The sequence below is a fragment of the Fulmarus glacialis genome, unplaced genomic scaffold, assembly GCF_000690835.1.
Source record: "Fulmarus glacialis isolate BGI_N327 unplaced genomic scaffold, ASM69083v1 scaffold2480, whole genome shotgun sequence".
NCBI classification, from domain to species: domain Eukaryota; kingdom Metazoa; phylum Chordata; class Aves; order Procellariiformes; family Procellariidae; genus Fulmarus; species Fulmarus glacialis.
In genome coordinates, this window is record NW_009185670.1 from 1 (window position 1) to 24,096 (window position 24,096).

The following is a 24,096-nucleotide window of genomic DNA, read 5'->3' on the forward strand; positions in this document are numbered from 1 at the left end:
CTTGAGCTGGGCTATGGATTTTGCCCCCAACATTGGTGAAATGTTGATGACTATATTGGTTTTGTATATTTATTTGATGTAGGTCTACTGCACTAATATTTTTTTAAGAGCTGGGAAATTGAAAAATCCTGTTAGGAAAACCTTGCGTTTATTTCATTAGTCATTATCGCTCATGTTTCTTCAGATTTAAGAGTTGACTACCTGTAAGGAACTTAATTTAACAGGCCAAACACAGTTAATATTGCATATAATATCTAAAAAAAAAAAAACAAAACAACCCCCCCCCAAAAAACCCCAAACAACCCCCCACCCCCAAAAACCCAAAACACCCCAGAATCACAAAAATTTAGACATGTAATGTTTCAGAATTAATAGGGTTTAATTTTAGGTGGATTGCATGGTGAAGTTCTAAGTTAAATTAATCCATTTTACAAATAGTAAACAATATTAACTTGTGCATTCATGATATCACTTCCTAGCTTCAGAAAACAATTTGCAGAACAGACGTCTGAAACTTGACTATGAAGAAATCACACCATGCTTAAAAGATGTAACTTTGATTTGGGAAAAAATGTTGAGTACACCTGGAAGGTCAAAGATTAAGTTTGATGTGGAAAAAATACACTCTGCTGTTGGGCAAGGTAAGCACAGTTTGTTATTTTGAGTTGTTGAAATCCATGTAAATTGTATTAGAAAAGGAATAGGGTGACCTCTTAACTAGTCCTTATAACCAGATTCTCGCTAGAGCGGGTCCTCAAGTTGCTGACTAAACAAGTAACAATGTTCGGTATCTTCATGGTTATATGTATGCAAGTAACAGTCCCTTTCAGCTGTAGCTGCAATTGTATTGCTTGGAGTTACAGTTGTTGGTATTCATTTTTTAATAACATTTGTCCTTACAGGAGAGTTGTACAGTACGGTATTACAATTGTTGCAATCTGATTTTATAAATTAAAAGTTACAATTAACAAAAAAAACTTGGATAATGCCAAAGAAATGACTGTGTAAATAACTGAAGAAACTGTCTGCACTATTATCTGGAAATTTGCTGTTCCACCCTGGGTGGTATGTGTGTATACAAACAGAGACATGGATATCTCTGTAGAACTGCCTTTTTTCTGAGTTCAACAACGTGTTGTACCTGCAAACACCACTTACAGTCTTCCTCACACTGCAGGGCTGAGCAACCAGCCCCTCTCTCCACTGCATCAAAAGTAATATAACGTAAGGGTGTTTTTTAAATGTTCTAATAATTGGGTTATGTTCCAATAACTGCTCTGATAATTGGGTTATTACTGGTAATAAGAGTTGGTATGTTCTAATAATTGGGTTATTACTCAATGTTATTTGTGCCATGGTTGGACCCAAAGGCCTTATGCTGAGTGCTGTATGTAGCCGATGGTGAAGATGGCTACTCCAAGGAGCTTTTTATCATTCTATACAAAGCTTTCCAACATGTAAAGGAAGTGTAAAGAATTTATCACTAGCAGAAGTTTAATATTTTAAATATTGCACCTGCCCATATGCAATTATTCAAGCAAGTTAAACCAAATTGTCCGTTTAAGATGACTAGGTAAGTCTACATTTCTAACAATATCAAATGCCCCAAGCACAAATCTCTGCAGAGTAAGGAAAGCTCATTATCACAGGTTTCCTTCCATTCATGTAGGTAAAGAGCTCTGTCCAGTCAATATTTGAGCATGAGAAAAACTTGGTTTCTGTTGATAGTCCAGTTGATACTGGCCTGCGTTAGAGTTCAAACTTAAAACTTAAAAAACTTGGAGTGATGCAAAGTAAGTAAATAAATAAATAAAGCCCTCCTTAGTGGATTGCTGATAAGAAGCACATACAAGTAGCCGGTACATGGGGAAATTATCCCTAGCTCTTGATGCTATTACTATGCTGTGCTCTCTAGAGCCCAGTTGTTGCCAAAGTTCTTAGGGTGAAGTGATGTCTAATGTCATACATATGCAGAAATGAAAAATGCATTTAAATTGAGTTTAGCAAGTTCTAGTTAAACGAAAACCATTAAAAATAACTAGAGAAGCAAGGCAAACAGGTAAGAAATGCAGGTTTCAGTAAGCATGGGGCTTAAATTAGGATAACAAATATATAGTGTTGACCTATAATGTACACTGTAGTAGATGTTTAAATATAGTGCATCTTTCATTTAGGAAGTAGTAAACATCGTATGTGTTATTTTACATGTACAATGCAGCATACAGAGATAAACTTAATATTGGACTACTTCCTTAAAGGGAATTTTAATTCATTTGTAATTTTGCAGCTGTAAATGTGTACCATTAAGCCAGTTCTACCCTATGTGACACATTCAACCTCACTGAAGCTAATGGGATTTTAGATGTGTATCTGAAGAGGAGAGCCTGGCTCATTCAGTGTCTGAAACAGCACTTTCCCTCACTGTTTCATGCTGGAGACCTTTCGATAATTGGGTTTAAGTTCCCTGAAGTAATTTACAGAAACATTCTCTAAATACACATGTGATGTGGATTCAAATATTATACATTTCTACTAGCACTTCATTTTCAAGCAATTGTCTCTGGATTATGATAGTATAGTAAAAATAAGTATTGCAGAGAGAAATTCATATCCTTTTGTGCTTATATGAGAGAAGGCAGTGAAATTGCTTTAATATGTTTTGTTATCTTTCCATGTAAGTTGTATGCTTGAGTCAATTTTTATTTCTTCTATTGTTGTTATCATCCATATGTTACATATATACCAAAAGAAAAAAGCAGTCCAAAAAACTTTAAGCCATAAGTCACTTTAAACAGTAATATCTGGTTCCAGTACATCATGGATTAGACAGAATACTTTCCCAAAGAATAGTGTATTAATTTCTTGTGTAGATGATTTAATAGTGCCAGTCTTATAAAAGTCTGAGTAAAGTATGCATGTAACAATAACCTTTCTGTTACAGAGCTTTGCATATAGATAAAAATGAAGGCTACCATAAATATGTGAAATAGTTAAGTAGCATCATCCCTTTTTATAGAGAAAGAAATTCAAGCTTTAAAACATTTTTATGTGTACCAGTCATTCAGCAAACCAATAGCAAAACTAGAAATACAATACTTGCTTTCTGATTATCTGCCTTCTGTTGTAGTCTCTAGCTCACATCTCATTTGTACTTGTTTATACTTTTGGTATGTGTGCATCCTACCTTCCTAAAACTTACTCCTAACAACAGTGTCAGTGCTACATTAGTGAAAAATGTTAATTAGTTCTATTGCAGTGCGTTATTGTGTGCTTTACATGGAAAAATGGGAGATAAGCATATAACTTTTCACAGACAAGTATTGCAATTTTTGCTACCTCTTCTAGTATTTCTCAGACTGGATGTAAGCGGTAATCTTAGACTTAGGCAGCTCACCCTGTTTCTACCTTAAATCTCTCCTGTTAAGATGCAGATGTCTTTTATTGGTTGAGGAAGTATAAGCACTGTAGTTTGATCTGCTTCTGTGGTCTACTGGAGATAGCAGATACGGATCTAGCAGATAGGGATCTGCTTGCATATCTAGCAGATAGGGATCTTCAGTTCCTCAATCCTATTAGCTCAACTGTAGCTGAACCCTCAGTATGACTACAAATTACTGTTTTAATGACTTTCTTCTCTCAGGAGTACCACGTCACCACCGTGGGGAGATCTGGAAATTTCTAGCAGAGCAATACCATCTTAAACATCAGTTTCCGAGTAAACAACAACCAAAGGACACACCTTATAAAGAACTCCTAAAACAACTAACTTCCCAGCAACATGCAATACTTATTGACCTAGGTAAGTACAGTAGTGGTCTGAAATTAAAATAAGGGGTTTATGATCTTTGGAAGAGAATTAAATAAAAGAAGGTAACACACAAAAAGCCTCTCACCATTTAATAACAGGTTGTTGGTAAGAACTGCTTTTAATCTGGTATAAGTGAGAACTATTACTTGACACTATTAGGAAAATGCAAAATCTGCATTTCAAGCACAGAGGTCCTTTGCAACATGTGGTAATAAGAGGTTGCTAGATGTAACTGTAATGCATCTGTGTTTCAGATATTGACAGTGAACTCCACAGGCCCATGGAATACAAATTGTCAGAAAAGGAAGTCAATATTTAAGTGCAGACTGTTGAATCATGTGCTATTCATTCCTGATGTCCAGTGTTTGCTGTATCTGTTAAACACTTTTACTTGAAATAATACAGAAGTTTTGCTTTTTGCTTTTTAAATTTTTTTTTAATGGATAGTTGTTAGCAGTTGGTATTTTTGTGTGTATTAAAACAATTATGAAAGAAGCTATTTTTATTAATAATTTTTTTTAAAAGGCGCTTTTTAAGGTAGGTTATTCACACTGCCTAATTTCAAGCAGTAGCTGGCTCCTGATTTAGGGACAGTGAATTGGTCTGTGAAGGCACATACACTACAGTCCGTTGAGTTTAGTAGAGAGATGTTAGGAACCAAGGCTCTTAAATTTGAAGTGACTGGTAGGAGGGCTTCAGGCAGGCTTTTGGTGTTCTTGAGTAGAGTTTTCCTTTTTCTTTCACATTTATTGTTCAAAGCTCAAAAAGTTTTTTCTAGTATTGGAAGGAAACTTGAGAAAGGAAATCTAAATGGAATGAAATTATTGTTTTGGGGTGGGAGCAGAAGAGGTTGCTCCAGATAATTGTAAAAGAGCAGTCTTCATATACCTTAAAAAATTATGCCATTCTTAACCCTTCCTTTTACTTTTCCTGGTCCTCTTCCTTTATCACTTTTAGTTCCCTTGTGTGAGATTGTCTTTCATTGATTGACTCGTGCTGCTGCTGGACTAAGACGATAATGAAATCCGGGAACGTTTAATAAGACCAAAAGTCAGTATGCTCTTAAGGTGTAGATCAGTGTTAAACATTGTTACTGTCTCTGGTTGCTACTGCTCCCAGATGGTTTTGTTAAGGTCTTTATCAGTACCAGCAACCTCTCCATCTCAGAAGCTCCCGCAAGTGAACTTTTTTTTTCATAGACCTCACAGAAGCACTTTTTGACATCCTCTCCATCTTCCCTCATGAAGGCTGTTCCCTTTTCTTTCCAGTCCTGCCCCCAAGCAGCGCATGGCTGCTCCTCAGCTGGGTTAAGATATTGTTTTCTCCTCCCTTGGATATTTTAATTCAGTTTATTGTCTGAGAAACCAGGAGCTGGTGTTTTTCCAAGAGGATCCCAGCTCTTGTGGTGGGATAATCCCACACTGAACTCAGTGTTCATTATGCTCTTTCCTAATAAAGGAAAAAAATTAATAATGTCTTCCAGAGCATGATAGAACTTACAACAGGCTTGTGTTGTGGGGTTTGTGGTTTGGGTCTGAGGAATTGTATGGGGCAATTTAAGAGGTCCATAATCACTAAGTTTGACTAAATGAATTTGCCATGAAAAACTCCATCAGGGGAAGTTATGCACTGCAAATAACCGAATGTCATGTGATAGAATGATAAAAATTTATGAGAAAATCTGTACTTGGTTTGATCTGAATGATATATACCTATTGTATTATTTTCACTTATGTCTTTTCTGTAAAGAAGTAGTAGAGTTGTCCCATTATATTCTACTCTTTATAACTACTCAAACAATATTTGCGTATTTTTCATTGCAAATGAAAGGCTATACCCCCTTTCTTCCACATGGAAGAATTGCCTGATGAGGGATCACCTACACCCAGAGCTGTCCAGGGGCACCTATTTCTTAAAAACTCAATGTGCGGACTATCTTCAGTGGGTATTGAACTGTGAGAAGATTTGTCAAGTTTAGGTGGTGACCTAAGCTTTATATGGTAAATGAGAATATTTTCTCCTTTTTTGCAACACTTGGTAAAGTGAGTCAAAATATCAAGGCAGTGCATAGAAAACAAGAATCTGGCAGAACAGGCATGTTTCTGCAGAAACTGGGGTGAGCTGAAGTGGGGAGGGTGATGGTCGATGCCACCTTCACTTTCCCTTACTTGACAGGCCTGCCTGCCAGGTTTCAACTTGGCACTGGGAAAGTAACATTCCAAGGAGCCCTAATGCCAGCTGGGAATAGGCAGTTGCAATGTAGGCAAGTTGTTTCCCTCCGGACTTTGTCACACCAATTCTAGGAATTCCCCTGGATCACACAGCGCCAGAAGCAGTCTTTTGTTTTTGAGAGACATTTATGTGCAACCAGAGATTATTCACTAGCAAGTACCTGTCGGTCAAGTCAGCATACCTGGTGTTGATACCCCTGGCAATGAAGACTGGAATTCTGTTGCAGTGAAGTGCCTCAGTAAAGGGTGAATAGTTTTGTGCTGGGTTAGTGAATTGAACACCTTCAGCAGAGGGGAGAGGGGTGAGACAACTCCTGGACAGTAGGGAGCAAGTCAGTCTGAGTTTGGTTGGCTCACACAGCAGGTGGGGGCTTGCTGGCTCAGCAAGCTGTTCATATTTTCTGCCTGGTTCTGCACACGAATATTTTTCTCTTTTTAGTCGTGTGCTCTGCTTGTAGAAACAAATGACTGCATGTGTTGGCAAATTGGTAACTTCATGGTGGTTTTCATGCAAAGTGTTGTTTTTGCTGGGGAGCTATTTGCTAGCCCATTAGCTGAGGGAAGGATTGGGCCCTATTATTTCAGTAAGATGAAACTAGGAAGCTGAAGACTTCCTAGTTTCCTAGTGATTCACATTGAAATAGAGTAGTGCTGCACAGTAACAGACAGCATAACTGGAAAGGCAGCTGGAAGGAATTTGCATGTTCTGACTTGTGTTCCTTCAGGCTCTCAGAAGCGTTTTCTCTTAAATCTTTAAGAATCCTTCTGAAAGCACGCACTTCTCCCTTGAGAGAAAAACCTATGTTCTTGCAACATGTGGTTATAATATTTAAAAAAGCTTTCCCAAATTAAGCTAAAGATGTCTTGCTAACACAGTATGAGCCAAAGCCATAATAGTATTGCTCACAGTTAGTTGAATCAATGCATCTTCAGCTGTAAATAGTGCTTCCGGAGAATGAGGACAGCAGTGTGCATTTGGATGCAGAGGTAAGGTACAGCAGCCACTTTCCTGGCCCAGTTTACATGTCACAGTGCTATTTCATTAGATAGACAAGAACAAAGCCACAATTCCCTGAAGGCTTTTTTGTGTATTTCCTTTTGTGGCCCCACCTCCACAACCACTGCAGTCACTGGGGATTTCAGGTCCTGAACACCAACGTCATGTTCAGTAAATGATTTCTGCTCTCAATAAGGTGGGGTAAACTGACTTCCAGATGCTATCAGTGTATGAAACCACTGTACTCATCACTGAGTGTTTGCTGAACACAGCAGAAAATTATGTTTTGTTTTATTACATTTCAAAAATAAAGTAGTAGGTACTTACTTTCTCATTCTGGTGCTCTTGAGGTATCACAGTTCATTTACAGTCTCTCTTCAGCAGGGCCAGAAGTTGTTTGCTCCTAGTAAAAGATAAAATTCTTAGTTAAGTCATCACCAGGGCACTCAGAAACAAATCAGCTTCTGAGTTTAGCAGTTCTGCTTCTCCTCCATTTACTGTTTTTTAGAACTTCTTTGTATTTTTATTCTTGCTTAGCTTGTAACTTTTCTTCATGACTTATATGAAAGGAGCCTTGCTGCCTGAGTGAGGCCGTACAGGTCTGCCTTTAGACCGTGCTGTAATAACTTGTCATTCAGGCAGAGGATTCCTTTGCAAAGGAACACAAGCTCCTTCTTATTTGGAAGCTAGAAATATTTCTTCTGTAAGGTTCCACTCTGTGACAGCCTGGCCAGGGGAGACCTGCTCAGGAACTGAATGCCAGTGTCCTATGTGACAGGCTAGAGCAGCTACCACATGGCAGAAGGACTCTGCTCCGGGCTTTGTCTTCTTGAAACAGGAGCTCTGATATTATCTGGCAGCACAGCAGCATTCCAGGAGCTAAAGGGTGGGGTGGTATTTGACAAGTGGGCAACTGAAAAACAAGCTCTAATACTAGAACAAAAGAAGTATTCAAATTTCTTCTCTGTTGAGGTATTTCACAGGACAAATCTGATAGGAGGAGGGGTTTTTTCCTAGAAATGAAAATATTCCCTTTTGGAAAAGTTTTTGAAAAAAAAAATCTGTAAAAGTGAAGCCTTTAATGTCTCTGTTCACAGAATCACAGAGTGGTTGAGGTTGGAAGGGAGCTTTTGAGATCATCTAGTCCAACCCCCTGCTCAAAGCAGGTTCATATAAAGCAGGTTGCCTAGGACCATGTTTGCTCAGGTTTTGAATATGTCCATAGATGGAGACTCCGCAACCTCTCCGGGCAGCCTGTGCCAGTGTCTGGCCACCCTTACAATAAAAAAAGATTTTTTTCTTATGTTAGCTGGAATTTCCTGTATTTCAATTTGTGCCCATTGCCTCTCGTCCAGTCAGTGGGCACTACTGAGAAGAGCCTGGCTCCCTCTTCTTCATTCCCTCCCACTGGGTATTTGTGCACATCGATAAGATCCCCCTGAGCCTTTTCTTCTCCAGGCTGAACAGTCCCAGGTCTCTCAGCCTTTCTTCATAGGAGAGATGCTCCAGTCCCTTCATCATCTTAGTGGCCCTTTGCTGGACTCTCTTCAGTATGTCCATGTCTCTCTTGTACTGGGGAGCCCAGAACTGGACACAGCCCATTGCTACCAAGAGAAAATTGTACTCCGACAACTGACTCCCACTCTTCAAGTACTTGTCACTTGTGCTGGTGCTCATGGGACGCCTCCTGGAGCTGACACAGCTGAGCAACAGGGCAGAACAACTAACCCCATGTAAAAGGGGATTTTTCTGCCAGGTTGGTGAACTGGATCAGCTCATGGAAGAGTCTGAGCTTCATGCTGCAGGAAAGGAGGAAGAACCCATAAGGCTGGGAGGGGCAAAGGCAAGGAGGGAGGTGACGAGAGACATATTTACTGGAAAAAAAGACAAGAAGAAAAGAGAGAGGGAAGGGGCCCCAACCCAGAGAGCTCAGATGTTCTAAGTCTCTGCCTGGATCCTAACAGTTGTCTAAAAGCTAACACTTTTTAATCAAAAAAAGAGGACTGGATGACTTGTCCAGCCACCAAGTCGAGTCTCCCACTATTACAGGCAACCAGCCCCTATAAGCCCCTTAACAAACTGATCAAGGGCCAGTCTTAAGAACCAGTTACTCAGCTGTTCCAAACGACAGACTGTCCCCATCCCCCTGACAATTTCTAAGTTAATTTTGCAACTACTATAACAAAACAGTTGTAGAGTATAAGAATCAATTTTTTGTATTGTTAACTTTCTTACGGTCTTCCTGTGGGCTGACTCAGAATCTACCTTTCAAAAGAATCTACCGTTCTGAAAGACTGTTTAATTTGATAACATGGCAAGTTTGTTTGTTTGTTTATTTTTTAGTTTAAGTTGCTAACTTCAGCTATTTTCACAGGGCGCACGTTTCCAACACATCCATACTTCTCAGCACAGCTGGGAGCTGGGCAGCTGTCACTCTACAATATTTTGAAGGCCTATTCACTTTTGGACCAGGAAGTAGGATATTGCCAGGGCCTTAGTTTTGTAGCAGGAGTGTTACTACTTCATATGACTGAAGAAGATGCTTTTAAAATGCTAAAGTTTCTCATGTTTGACATGGGCCTGAGAAAACAATATCGTCCTGACATGACGATTTTACAGGTATGATTTCAATTTTTCTAGTAACAGGATGCTAATGTTAAATCATAATAATGCAATCTAGATAACATTGTCAAAACGTGGACTTGAACTTACATTCAGTTCTCAAAAATGGGGAAGGATAATCTGGGAAAAGAATACATCATCTTAAAAGCACTAGTTTCAAATAAAAAGACTACTGGGGAAGCTATGAAAACCATAAATAGGAAGAATTCTGCTATGTGTTGTATGAGGTTCAAATGACCCTGCAAATGAGCCTGTTGTAGGCTCACAGGTGACCCATCCTAGGTCTTTTAGGTGGCTTCTGAGTATTTCTTTTCTTCACACAATTCCGTCCAAACATCATTTGACAAACATCTTTCACTGTTTCTAATAAGAGTGTTAAGCATGGACTTTGCTACTCTGAGTGTTAAAACAAGTTTATCTTTAGTCTCTTTGTTCTTATTCCATGTAGATCCAGATGTATCAACTGTCTCGACTTCTTCATGACTACCATCGAGATCTCTATAACCACCTAGAGGAACATGAGATTGGCCCCAGCCTGTATGCTGCTCCCTGGTTTCTCACCATGTTTGCTTCGCAGTTTCCCCTCGGATTTGTAGCCAGAGTGTTTGGTAATTCTTCATAAAACTTCTATCTGTTCTTTTTGAAGTCTTATATTTGGAATCCTATTATTAGGAACAGCATTATTATCCGACCTGTTTCAGACACCCAGCAGAAATATGTTACTTACTATTGATGAACAGAAGAACAAAACGGAGGTCATCTTATGCAGCATGTAGTATTTACAGTAAAATAGAAAGAGAGAGGAGGAAAGCATATGACAGTCCCAAACTGTCTTTTCATCCTCATTGTTACCTTTTCCCACCCTGTAACCACTTGTAGAAAGGACATAAAACTTGATGCCATGAAGGCATGGTGTTGTGACAATGGCACTTCAACACCGACAATTGGTTAGTTTCAAGCTGAAAAGAGATGTACAAAGGCATCATCTGAGAAGTATATCCATTTACTCCATTATCATTGTCTCCAACAGTGTCAGTGGAAAATTATTTTGAGGGTTATGTTTTTAAAACACACACAGAGATGGCCCTTACAGTTTAATCATGGATTTACTCTGCTTAAACATAGGGCTTTTAAACTAGTGTTTCTTATCCTTACAATTTTAGCCTGACTGATAATCTCACTTTCCAAAAATGTTCGGAAGCATATGCAGTTTAGGCTCTAAAGTTACTTCTGTTACCTATTTTTAGAATTTACAGAAGTGAAGTTCTCTTTTTGAATTAAATTCCAATTAAGAATTTACCTTGATGCTATCTTATGGATGTATATTTCATAGATTAATTGTTTGGTATTTGAGAAGAGGCTTTATTTCCTTTTCAGTTGTTTGTTTTTCAGTTTCATTATGTGGTACTGGATTGTCCATGATGAGCAGGGTGGATTGGAGCTTTCCCCCTGATTCCTTTCTTCTAATAAGAAGCTATTTTCATTTTCCTTAGTCAGTCTCACTTAAGAGATGTAATGAAGCAATTATTTATTAGGGTATTAATATTGACACTTTCCTGACTTAAAAAATTATAGTCTTATCTGCCGCAATAATAAATATAGATTCCAAAAAGAAGCAACAAGAATCCTGTCGTGTTTCTGTTAAGGACATGCCAAAAGTAATGCTAGAAGAAACCACGGTGAAAAGATTGGTGTATAGCTAAGTAGAACTACATGTCCTGTGATTAGCTTCTTAACTCCAGGGAAAACAGCATTTTTTTTTTTTCCTGGAACAGTTCAAAGTAGGCTAACGTACATCGACAAGTATCTAGCTGACAGTAATAATCTGTGGGAATTAAATGAAGTGCTGTATGCGCGTGTCATATACTGAGTTTATAATCAGTTCATCTTTCAATTATTCTTAGTCATTCATAGTATTGTACATGATAAGAAGAGTCTTTGAATTGGACAATTGACTGCAGTAAGGGTATAAAAGTGCCTTGTGTATCCAATATATTTGGATTTCTGCCTTAATACACATATTAGTATTTTATCTGTCATTGGAGGATTGTAGGGCTTTAGAAAGAAAAGATTTTTACATTAGAATAGAAGGCATAGATACATGATCTTCACAGGACTGATTTTAGGTCGAGGACAGAAAAGCATGTGTGACTGAAACTGTCACCTTTTAAAAATCTCTGATGCTTTTTAGAGAGAAAGTCCAGCATGACCAACACTTTCAGTTTTTAATGTTTCAAAGTATTTAGTAATTTCCTTAAAACAGTGTTTATCGGAACTGTAAGTCAAGAACATTGGACATTCTTTTACATTAGAAAGTAAAATCTCATTGTCACCCATGCTAAAGACTCTGAAACACAACTAGAAGCCTAAAAAAGGCTAGAGCTATCACTTTGCTAGAGGCTGTTGTTAGCAGCATGGCAAGTTAGGATCTGATCAGTTCTGACCCATGTGTTCACATACTTTTGCAGAACATACATATATTTTCATTGCTCACTTATTAGAACCCTTGGGATGAAAGAATGTTGCCTTTTATGTTGAAGTAACTCAGCTATAGGTTACTAAGACTGTAAGATTGCACTGCCATTTTCTAACATGGTATCTCTGAACCCTTGATATTTGAAGCACCACTGCTATTTAATAATATTATTGTTACAGACCACTTCCTTTGGATTTCCATAGAGTGTACTTTTTGCAAGCATCTTACAAGCAATATGTAAAAGAAGTGGGCTAGAAAGAGGTTAACCCAAAGACTGTTTTATGAGTCAAATAGCAAAACTCATTTTAACTTTTTAATTATCTGTCCAAACTTTCAACACTTCTCCTGAGCAGGATCTAATGAAAGTACAGCATTAACAAAGATGTGTTCTTTAATGCCCCTATTTACTTATTAATGGAGGAGACTTGGTAGAATAGTTATTTTGTTTCAAGATAGTAGATAAAACTTGTTTTGGTTTTTTTGTTTGTTTTTTTTTTTTAATCCTGTAGGCTGCCAGTCATGCTGACATTAATTTAGGTACCTTCACTGTACTGTCGTTGGCTGGCAGCCCACTTAACGGGAAGTGTGGGGAGTGGATAACAAACAGGTCTTTGTTAAGTGCTTGCTATTTTAAATGAGAGAGGGATTTCAGGCGTATATTACCAGCTCAGCTCATACAGGCATTCATTGACAATTTATAGGTCACCTTGAGTTAATCTACGTGTCTTTATGGGGCAGGTGCTGAATCATAAATATGCATTATTTTCAGCTCTGTTTTTTTCACTTCGTGTTTCCTAGCTGTGCTTCAGCATTCCCTGTCCTAATATAGAGCTTTCCCTATAAAGCATCTTCCCATAGTTTTCAGTTTCAATAGAGGATTGAGGGAGATGCCTGCTCTGTTACCACTTTTCAATCATTCCTGCCTTTGGACTTCACATTGAATCAGAGTTGAAAAATTTTACACCACTTTCAGGACAAATGGCGACAAAGTGCAAGATTTATGGTTAGTTATTACTTGTGCTTTTCTTTCTCAGAGAGAGAGAGAGAGAGAAGTGAAATGAGTTATGGCTTCAACATTAGAGGCAAAAGAGCGCAAGGGGGAATTTCATTCTGATACAAATTTGGAAAGAGAGGTTGCTTTTACTAAGAAAGGCAGTTAGCCAGTGTTTTCGTATGTTCTTTACTACATCAGAGATACCTGTGGTTTTGCTAGTAGTTGTTTCCCTTACTGTGTGGTGGCTTTTTTTCTCTCTCTCTCTTTGTTCTTTCTTTTTTTTTGATTGTTAAGACATATTGTTTATTTGGTGTGATGGTGCTACTTCGTGATTGTGACTTCATTCACAGCTTTGAATACAAAGAAGGGAAATAACAAGAGAGAAGCCCTTTAAAAATAAAAATATATTTAGGAAATATAGAATAAAACCACAGTATTTTCTCTTCCTTTTCCACCTCCGTCGGTATTGTTTCATATGTTAGATGCTTTTGCCTGTAGCGAGTCCCTCAATAAAACCAGGAGCAGATTCTGAGTTATAGCAGCAGGAAAGTCAAATGCAGGGCAATGCTGTTTATACCATGGGCAGATGGGTTTGTGAAGATGGGTTTCTTGTCTGATGCTTTCATTGCAGTCTTCTATTTTTTTCCTCTATAAAGACATAGGCAATTTGTAAAGGAAAAGAAAAGAAAGGAAGTTGCATTGAAAGGTCACTATACTGTGGTTTCAGTGTGCTTGAATGTATGCCAGGTGCTGTCATTGCAGGCCCACCTGCAATCTTAATGCTTAAGCTGTATTACTAAGATTTCAGGGTACTTATTAATGTAGTTATTAGAATATTAACATAAGTGGTTGAGACACATACTAAAAATAAGCACATGCAGATGAAACTTGAGGCTGCTGGAAAGTGCGCGTTTAGCCTCATGTGCTCAATGTTGTATTAACTGAGATTTTGTAGCTTTCTCCACCAGATGAGAAAAGAATAGAACTTCAAATCTTCGGTTGTGTCTTCATGTGTAGTTTTTGCCTGCTGTATTAGGATTTTTAAATGGCATTGGGATTAGAATTCTATTCAAATTCAGATTCCCATGAACACCTCAAAAGAAAAAAGCCCACATTACATGCACAAAAAGTGCTAACACTGACAAACTTGACTACCTGGTTTATTGTGTACTTAGCTTAAATTTGAATTGGATTTTTTGGATGAAGACTCATTAAACAAATTAATAATTGATTGTGTTAGTCAAGTGTGCTATTCACAGTAATAACCTTAATCTTACAAAACTTCTAAAGCCGTAGCCACAGTAACAAAAGCACATGTCTGTAGCCTCCAGATCGCTCCTATGAGAAGTTGTGGTCCTTGGACATTTTACTGTTTTAATATTCTTGTCAAAAGATGTGCTTGCTTGATGTATTCTGTTTTTCCTTTGTTTTCACAGATATGCTCTTTCTTCAAGGATCAGAGGCTATATTTAAAGTGGCTTTAAGCCTTTTGGGAAGCCACAAGCCCTTGATTCTGCAGCATGAGCACCTAGAAACTATTGTTGATTTTATTAAAAGCACTCTCCCCAACTTGGGTTTGGTACAGATGGAAAAGACCATTAGTCAGGTATGAAATAATCTGAACATATGAGTAGTATGCAAAAGGAATGCTCTTTTTAACAAGTTCTTGACAGAAAAACCACAACAGTGTATTGTGTTACTTCAAGCTGAGAATTCTGTTATCGTAGTTGTGAAGATGTTGAAAACTTTGGAAGCATATGACTTGTATAGTACCTCTGTATTCATACATCTACATGTTGGTTATGGTCACTTTATGAAGCCTTTAATGAAAATGAGTTTACTTTTTTTTTTTTTGAAGTGTGCAACAGTTTGTTACTGGCAGCAATATTACAGCCCATATGCAGTACATTCCACAAAAAAAGCAGCAAGTTGGGCTAAAAGCCTTCTGAGTTTTCCTGTCTCCAAAGAATCTTGCTCTCTCTCCAAGTCTCATTTCAGAACCAAAAATTGACTTACAAGAGCCTCACAAATGTTGAGCTTACTTAATGAAATTAGAAGCCTCCCTAGGTTGACTTTGTACTGGCTTTTATGGTGCTGGTTCAGTATGTTACAACAGTGCCTTTGTATTTCTGCCAGGAGTACTTGGGGCAGTGCAGTCTCTTGCAGTGAGCAGTGACTCTAGACAGCAAAAACTGGGAATCCTTGATATACTCTTCTTAAATGGCAGACAAGGAAAATATTGCTAAGCTAGCAGAAGGCTCAAGATGATAACTATGGAATATGAAAAAAATCACAAATTATTGCAGTTAAGGATTGCCTGTTTAGAAGCCCTAACTGTTACACTTGACATCTAATTTGCAGCAGGCAAATAGAAGACGGGTTTTAGCCTGTTTTTCTGAAGGCCTTTTGTGGTCCAAAACACAGGGGTTGTACTGTGCAGAACTGCAAATGCCTGCCACTCACCAAGGCTGCAGGAGATCTGCAAAGCCTGTGGTTTGATAAAGAAAGCAGGCAGCAGCACAGTATACTGCAGAATGCTTGCGACAGGCTTCCTTCTGATCCCTGGCAGCAATGTTTCCAGGGGACATGCGCGCTCGAATTATGATCATAAAAATTGCTTCTAGTGCTTACTGTCAAAGGAAGGAGGGGAGAACTAGAAAGCCTGTGCGAGGGGAAGGAAAGCAAGCGATTTCTAGGGGGCAAAGGGGATCGTATGTTATCTGCCAGGCTGAAAGCCTGGAGTGCACCGCTCTGCAGAGACTTGCAGTGCTTAGGCAACCTGCAGAAAACCATTGGCTTTGAGCAGAAGGAGGGAGAGAGACTCTGTTTAGGCAGCTCTTACTGCTCTAAATTTAAAGTGGACAGGTAGAAGAGAATTGAAGGGAGAGCAGTTCCCCTGCTTTGATCAGGGCTGTCTTTGAAGAAAGCAGCTGTTTGGCCAGCCCCACAGTCCATACACAGCTCCTGCGCTAATCTCCATCCTCCTCATGCCTTCTGCAGCGTGGCCTTTGGTTTACATGCCCTAACGTGCCTTCAGTTAGCTAGTTTTCAAGTCAAGCTTTTGATTTGCCTCATGTTTCCCCCCTTTTAGATTTGATACTCTGGGTATGACAGCAGGGATTTCCCTCCTTTCTCAAGGGCACAGAGACTAGAAGTGGTAGAGGTCATGAGAGGAACTAGCATTCTGCCCTGCTGAATTGCACCATTTGTTTTATTGAAATTTCAACAGCGTGTGTTCTCCAGAGATGCTCAGATCTACAGAAAATGAAAGTTCCATATGTGTAACCAAACTCAAATTAAAATTGTATTTCAGCCTTCTGTACTTAGATGCTCACTATGTGTGTTTCTGCCGCTATACAAATATGAGAGAATTTTTATAGCGTATGTAACAGGTGTCAGAAATATTTCATAAACTGGTATTTTCTTTAACTATAACCAACAGTTAAAGTTTTGTAGACAAAGCAGATAAATAAAATAGGAAATAATTCTTGTTATTTCAACAGGTATTTGAGATTGATATTAAGGATTTTATATTTGCCTCATTTCCAAAAGGAATAAAGTACAAGAGGTTTAAAAATAACTTGAACATCTATTCTTGGGCTATTTTCCAGATGCATTTTTAAATCAACTTTTGTTTCTACTATGTTCTGTGATTGACACACTTGTCTTTTTAATTTAGCACCTTCTTCATTGCTTTCAGAGGAGATAACTAGCTCAAGGACATTAGAGACATATTTCCTGAATAACTTGAAGGCAGATGTTTGCCAAAACCTAAAAAAAGGAAAAGACAATAGCAGTTTTTTCCTTTGGGTCACTGTGCACCTCAATTTATTTATCTGCTTTTAAAATAAAAGGTTTTCTTAATATTCATGTATAAGACTGAGCACCCATTTTGGTGATTCATAGTTAACAATAATAGAAGTCTGCTTTGACATTACATAATGTTTCCATTAAGTGTATTGGCGTAAGGATAAATTATTTCATTTTCTTTCAGTCTCTAGGAGTACCATAGAATCATAAATAAACGTAGCAATGTTTACTGTTTTTCATTTAAAGCTTTCATTCTGCTTAGCCTTACACTTGTACATGTGGCACATGGGCTTGGACCACACTTTTCTAAAGTGACATCTAATTCCGAGTATGTCTAGGAGGGCTTTATGCCAAACTGAGATGCATTAAATTTGAAATCTAAAAAGGGGAATACCCTACAAAGTCTATACTTATTGAAAACTTTAGTGTAAGTGATTTTGCTGAATTCAGGCAACAAATTAGTAGCAAAGTTTTTAAGTAGATCCGGTGCCAATGTATTGCACTCTACTGTCTCAATCTTGCCATTTCCAGAGTAGGAAATGTGAATGCCAAAAATTAAGTCCTTTTTTTGCATGCAGTGATTAGATATCTAAGACTAGATTTTAAAGCATTGAATGAGCTATGGTTTTGATCTGCACAGCACCTAATAATATTTTTATATACAACAGGTGTTTGAAATGGATATTGCCAAGCAGTTGCAAGCTTATGAAGTTGAATACCATGTGCTTCAGGATGAGCTTATAGATTCATCTTTAAATGACAATCAGAGACTGGATAAATTAGAAAAGGCAAACAGTAGCTTGCGCAAACAAAACTTTGATCTCCTGGAAGAACTGCAGGTACAATTTATATTTCATATTTAATTAACATTCTAATTTATCCAACTTTTTCAGAAGAGACTATCCTACACCAAGGCACAGGAGAGATTGGCGTTTGGTCTAGTGACTTTAAAGCATAGCAATTTTATTTAGTTTAGCCTTTCAAGTTTAAATGTAGAAGAAATTCTGAGAGGGGGGTGGATAGAGCATATGCTTGCAATTAGTGAAAAGTTGATTCATCACACTGTTTCTTCTCTTGTAATTAAAATCATAGCTGTAGAAGATGACTAAAAATACACAAAGGGCTTTCTCAACTTCATTTTTACATTTTCAGTCACTGCTTTATTACAGCAGGGATACTAGTCTATCACAAATGGGAAAGCTAATGCCAGTGTCACAATTTAGAGATACATCAGATATGGGATACATTGTCTATAAAGACATACTCTTTCTTACAAGATTTTTTTTTTAAACTGTTATCCAGATTGTTTAGACAATATGTGACCTAGTAATTTCTAATATATGCTTGGTGCCTGTTCAGTCTGCAGCTTTTTCAGAGGCAGTACACCTGGTCTCTGTAGGGGCTATTCTTTGCTTAACTGTTCAAGAAGTCAGCTTTCTGGCTGCTTTATAACAGGACATTCGTTATAAAACTTTTAACCATGCATTTAGTTTGATGGAGAAAGGGACTTCAAGGGTAAGAAGCAGACATTTCAAGTCTCTTCATTATTGTTAGACATAGACTTTGTAAGATAATAGGTGAGGCAAGAAGTTCAGGTTTCTCAGCCATTGGTCCTGTATCATGACTAAAGCTAGCCAACTGTGCAGACTTAGATTGCCTCTCCTAACAAAAATTTGCTTAAGCTGTAAATTCTGATCCTGTGAGATCTGAACCTGTTTCAGGTTCTAAGAGGAGCCTTAGAGAAGTCAGAAAAAGAGATACTCCTCTGCAAGATACGAGATATTGCACTAAATCCCCTCCTCCCCCTTTGACTCCAAATCTGGCATTTGTTGGACTCTGTCGAGATGAAATGAGGATGCAGCAGACAGGCTGGGTTGTCTTTACTTTGCAAAGCACATGGAATTCAACAAATATGGCTGGCCAAAAATGTCTCCCAGCTGACCCATACAGAGGCTTATCTTAACCTGCAGTTCTTTGGTATATAATTTGTAGACTTAGTAACTTTCTAATTTCATTACTTTGCATTCTGAGTTTAATTGTGAACTAATCAAAGCAATCAAGTTGAGAGAGGGAAGTTTCTTCTTGTAGGCAAAACCATAGTTGAGTCTAAAGTACACAGGTCTAATAACATTCATACTTGCATTTACCTTTGCAATTTTTCATCATTTGGAGAGTATTTTATATGTATTAACGTATCTCAAAAAACAGTTTAAAGTTGGTTTCAGTTATTAATGAATTTCTTTTTTTTTCTTTCTTTCTTCCTCTCCTTCCTCCCCCTCCTCCTTTCTTCTTACTTTGAAAGGTGGCTAATGGAAAGATCCAAAATCTTGAAGCCACAGTAGAGCTTTTGTTGACCAATGAAGGCAAATTGAAGCAGTCCATTCTCACTCTTGAGCAGGAGCGAGCAGCTTTGCTGAAAGCAGTGGAAGAGATGCGGAAAAAGACTGGCGATACAGATGGGAAGCCTCTGCTTACTAGACAAGAACACATGGATGCTGACTGACATTCACAGTTGTAATGGAGCAGAGAAGCTGAGCAAGAAACAAAGGGAAGAGCTGAGTCTTTTTTGTCATGATCCATGGGGATTTGACATTGTCACCTTCATTATACACGCCTTACTGTAGCAAAGGGAGATACCGGCATGGCGGCTTCCCATATCAGAGAAACTGTTTTCTCGGGGAGAAGGTTCTTTCTTCTTAGTATGTAGAAATACTATGAACAGTAAGATGCCACATAATAATAAGCAGGAGAAACTTAATAGTGCGTGCAGTCATACACAATACACGGTAAAGATGTCATGGATTCTTCCTTAAGTGCTTCTAAATCTAAGTGCTTTGTGTTCATCACATATTTTGTTTGTATGTAGATCACCACCATGTTAAATAGCAAATCCTTTAGAAGGTCCTTTGAAGAAATATGGCAGTGTAAAACCTTTGAATGGATGGCTGCCCCATTGCAGCTATGCGGTGGTGACATTTACAGAGTTTTGTGATTGGACTCGAGGTATTTTTGACAGTGTAATTCCCCTACAGCTTGACTGGGTTCTGTTAATTATGTTGTTTACGCTTCAGAAAACTGCTTCCTGGTGCTTGAAGGTGTCAATCCATTGGACTCCAGAGAGCTGGACTTCACCATATGTAACTATGCGTAACTGGGGGGTTGCCATCTGTTTTTATAAATACGTTGTTTTAGTACATTTTTTGTTTAACAACCGTTAATTTAGTGTATTGTTAGTTGGCATTATCTGATAAACACACTGTATATAATAACTGCATTATGCTTAACAAAATACACTGACATTGGTTTGGTGAAGCCTGTGACTCTTGCAATGTCATCCAAGGATTTATATTCAGACTCTTCAAGTTTTATCTTATTTATTTCTGATCTGCTGTGTGATGTAAGACATCCTTTTGCTGGGAAACTAATGCCCGCTATCTTTTTTTTTCCCTTTATTTGGTACTCTGTGCCCACCCATCCTCTGGGAAATGTTATTCTTTAAGACTTTTTCTGAAGAAGTAGAGGCATTTCAAGAGCTTCATGTTGTGACAAATATGCTTAAACTGTTTTATAAAGGGTATAGCAGTTTGAATTAGAACACCATTCTTTTTACAATGCATCTTTTCAGTAAGATTATACATGTAAAAAAAAAATTTTTCACTTTCCTTAATACAATGAAAATAGTTTTCAGGCCAGTTAAAGTACCACTGCTACAAGTGCAATAATATCCGTGGATATCCAGTTGTTTGGGTTTGCTTCAGAATTAGGCATAGTGCCATAGTTTTGTTCAGTCCCCAAGCACAGAGTTAATAGGCATCGGTGTTTTGTTATGGCGGAGATTCGCCCAGGAGATGTGATTTTTGGTTTGGTTTTTTTTTTTAATCGATATTTTTATTTTTAAAATTTCAAAGCACACATTTTTTTATCTGACTGGCAATGTAGAAAAGGTTTTGGTTTGCTTTTTCTTTTCTCATGCAAATCCCCCTGACACGTTGTGATTGTAGTTTAATAGGAGAGCTGTAACATTCATCTACTGTACAGAACAAATACCTCTATGTAGGTCAAAAAGAAAAAGAGAATTTACTCTTCAATTTCTAGAAGCTTCGTTTGACTCTGTTGTGTCTTAAATATGTCTGGTTCTTGCAAATCCACTCTGTATTCACTTAGTATTGAGATTCCAGATAAATCAGTTTTTATTAATCCGTTTACCTCTTAGGCTTGTTTTTTTTATTTGGAAATCCATATTGAAGCTTATGCTTCATGTTTAAAATCTTGTCATAATGGACCTCTTACTGTTAGAGCACTCAGTAACATTGCGTTTTTACAGCATAGTGCCATAATTCATACACTGACTTTTTAACAAGAGCAATAAAAATAATAATAATCTATGCTTACATCTATGTTTGTACATTTTTTGACATTTAAAAACAAAAACACAGCTGGTGGGTGACAGTTCAGAACCGTGTAAGAAGAGATTTTCCCTGTACTATTAATGAAAACTCTTTGTCCTCAGATTCTTCTAAACATGCTAAGGATCCAGTTGTGATCTTGGGACCTGCATCTGCATATGTTGCCTAAGGTGAAGTACATGCCACATGACTTCAGGGACACATTCCTTTTCGTGATGTTTTGCTTCTCTGCCAGTGTAAGTGGAGGACTACTTCTAGTCCAAAGCCTTTTATTAGGAATTTGTGTAATTCCAGAAGTAAGTGCGCTTCGATGAGAACTAAAGTCACTGTTCTCAAAATGCACAAATGTGGTAAGTAGATAACAAGCAACTTTTTGCTTTTGTGACTATATAGATGTAACTGTTTCATTGTACCAGGGAGTTGAATTTTCTCTGGGTACAAATGAATTTTCTATTTGTACATATGCAAATTAATATGATTTTGTTAAATCTGTAAATGCCTGGCAAAGTGAGGGATCATGCCATCCACTGGTCCAGGTCTGAACATGAATGAACAGTTGATTTAAGTCTTTCTGCTGCTTACACTGAAGCAGGTATGTGGTATGTTACTTCAGTCTGTCTTTCCCCATCCTTTGCTGATTTTTGTCACCAGGCCTCTCCGGTTCAAGGGCCCCAAAGTGGAAGAGTGTAGAGGAAGGTAATATCACTTACCTAGTTCCCAACTTTGGAAAAGCTTGGGGCTTTTCCCTTCAGACGTATGAGAAAGAATTAATAGAGCGCACAGCTAGTCCCAGATACTTGCATCCTTCTCCAACTACACTCTGTAGCTGAGCATCCTTAAGGATGCGTAAAATTATATCTTGTGTTGTCTGAGTACCAGCAATTGTCATCACATACAGTGTCGTGGTTTAACCCCAGCCAGCAACTAAGCGCCACACAGCAGCTCGCTCACTCCCCCCTGGTGGGATGGGACAGAGAATTGGAAGGGTAAAACCAAGAAAACTTGTGGGTTGAGATAAAGACAATTTAATAGGTGAAGCAAAAGCCACGTAAGCAAAGCAAAACAAGGAATTCATTCACTACTTCCCATCAGCAGGCAGGTGTTCAGCCATCTCCAGGAAAGCAGGGCTCCGTCACGCGTAATGTAATCGTTAGAAGACAAATGCCATCGCTCTGAACGTCCTCCCCTTCCTTATTCCCCCAGCTTTATATATGCTGAGCATGATGTCATATGGTATGGCATATCCCTTTGGTCAGTTGGGGTCAGCTGTCCCAGCTGTGTCCCCTCCCAACTTCTTGTGCACCCCCAGCCTACTCGCTGGTGGGGTGAGATGGGAAGCGGAAAAGGCCTTGACTCTGTGTAAGCACTGCTCAGCAGTAATGAAAACATCTCTGTATTATCAACACTGTTTTCAGCATATATCCAAAACATAGCCCCATGCTAGCTACTATGAAGAAAATTAACTCTGTCCCAGCCAAAACTAACACATTCTCCACCCGTTATCCCATACCATTTACATCATGCTGAGGTACCACACTATCCAATATATCCTCATTAACCACCACCCCCCTTCCCACCCTTTGATACAATACACAGATATCATTCCCTTAGTCTATGGACCACCCCTATAAAATGTCTGTAAAATGTCCACAAAAGTCCACAAAATGTCCCTTGAGTTCATTTAGTCCATGACTTAGGGTTCCATGTGTTATGGTGGTCACTCAGGACAGGAGAGGTGTGGTGTGTTGCGTGGAGGTATTGGGCACCAAAGCCAGCTCAGGTCGGGTCACTGCTGCACGTGCACTGCTTCTTGTAAGGCTTGTCCTCCACTGGTTTGGGTGGTTCCTGCTATAGTAATTCCTATAACATGCAACTCAAATCATGGGTTACAACAATTCAAAGGTATTTCCGTTACAATCTCCACCCCAGGTCCTTTTGGACCAGACCATAGGGTTTAACATTGCAGCGAACACCCCTTGCCCCTGTTCTGGCTTGGACTTATCCACAGACTGCTCTCCCTTAGGGTTGCACCTGCTCCAAGTGTAGCCCTATCTATAAGCCACAGTCTCTCCAGGGGTATACCTGCTGCGGCATAGACTTATACACACACACTATCCAATATATCCTCATTAACCACCACCCCCCTTCCCACCCTTTGATACAATACACAGATATCATTCCCTTAGTCTATGGGCCACCCCTGTAAAATGTCTGTAAAATGTCCATAAACGTCCACAAAATGTCCACTGCGTTCATTTAGTCCATACTTTGGGCTCCATCTGTTTTGGTGATCACTCAGGTCAGGAGAGGTGGTGTGTTGTGTGGAGTTACTGGGCACCAAAGCCAGTTCAGGTTGGGTCACTGCTCCGCTTGCATTGCTTCTTGTAAGGCTTGTCCTCCACTGGTTTGGGTGGTTCCTGCTATAGTAATTCCTATAACATGCAACTCAAATCATGGGTTACAACAATTCAAAGGTATTTCCGTTACAATCTCCACCCCAGGTCCTTTTGGACCAGACCATAGGGTTTAACATTGCAGCGAACACCCCTTGCCCCTGTTCTGGCTTGGACTTATCCACAGACTGCTCTCCCTTAGGGTTGCACCTGCTCCAAGTGTAGCCCTATCTATAAGCCACAGTCTCTCCAGGGGTATACCTGCTGCGGCATAGACTTATCCACAGCCACAGTGGCTCTGAGGTGTGTCTGTTCCAGCATGGCCTTCATCATGGGCCACAATGCCTTCAGAGATACAC

The 24,096-nt window shown here is 38.8% G+C and overlaps 1 protein-coding gene across 1 annotated transcript; it reads left to right on the forward strand.

Annotated features, from left to right (window-relative positions):
• Positions 1–478: 478 nt before the first annotated feature.
• LOC104073073 (TBC1 domain family member 1-like) lies at positions 479–21,329 on the forward strand. Its single transcript, XM_009572771.1, has 7 exons — positions 479–641; positions 3,641–3,799; positions 9,411–9,655; positions 10,107–10,266; positions 14,565–14,734; positions 17,607–17,777; positions 19,241–21,329. The coding sequence occupies exons 1-7, from the start codon at positions 572–574 to the stop codon at positions 19,439–19,441; spliced, it is 1,176 nt and encodes a 391-aa protein (XP_009571066.1). The 5' UTR covers positions 479–571; the 3' UTR covers positions 19,442–21,329.
• The last annotated feature ends 2,767 nt before the right edge of the window (positions 21,330–24,096 follow it).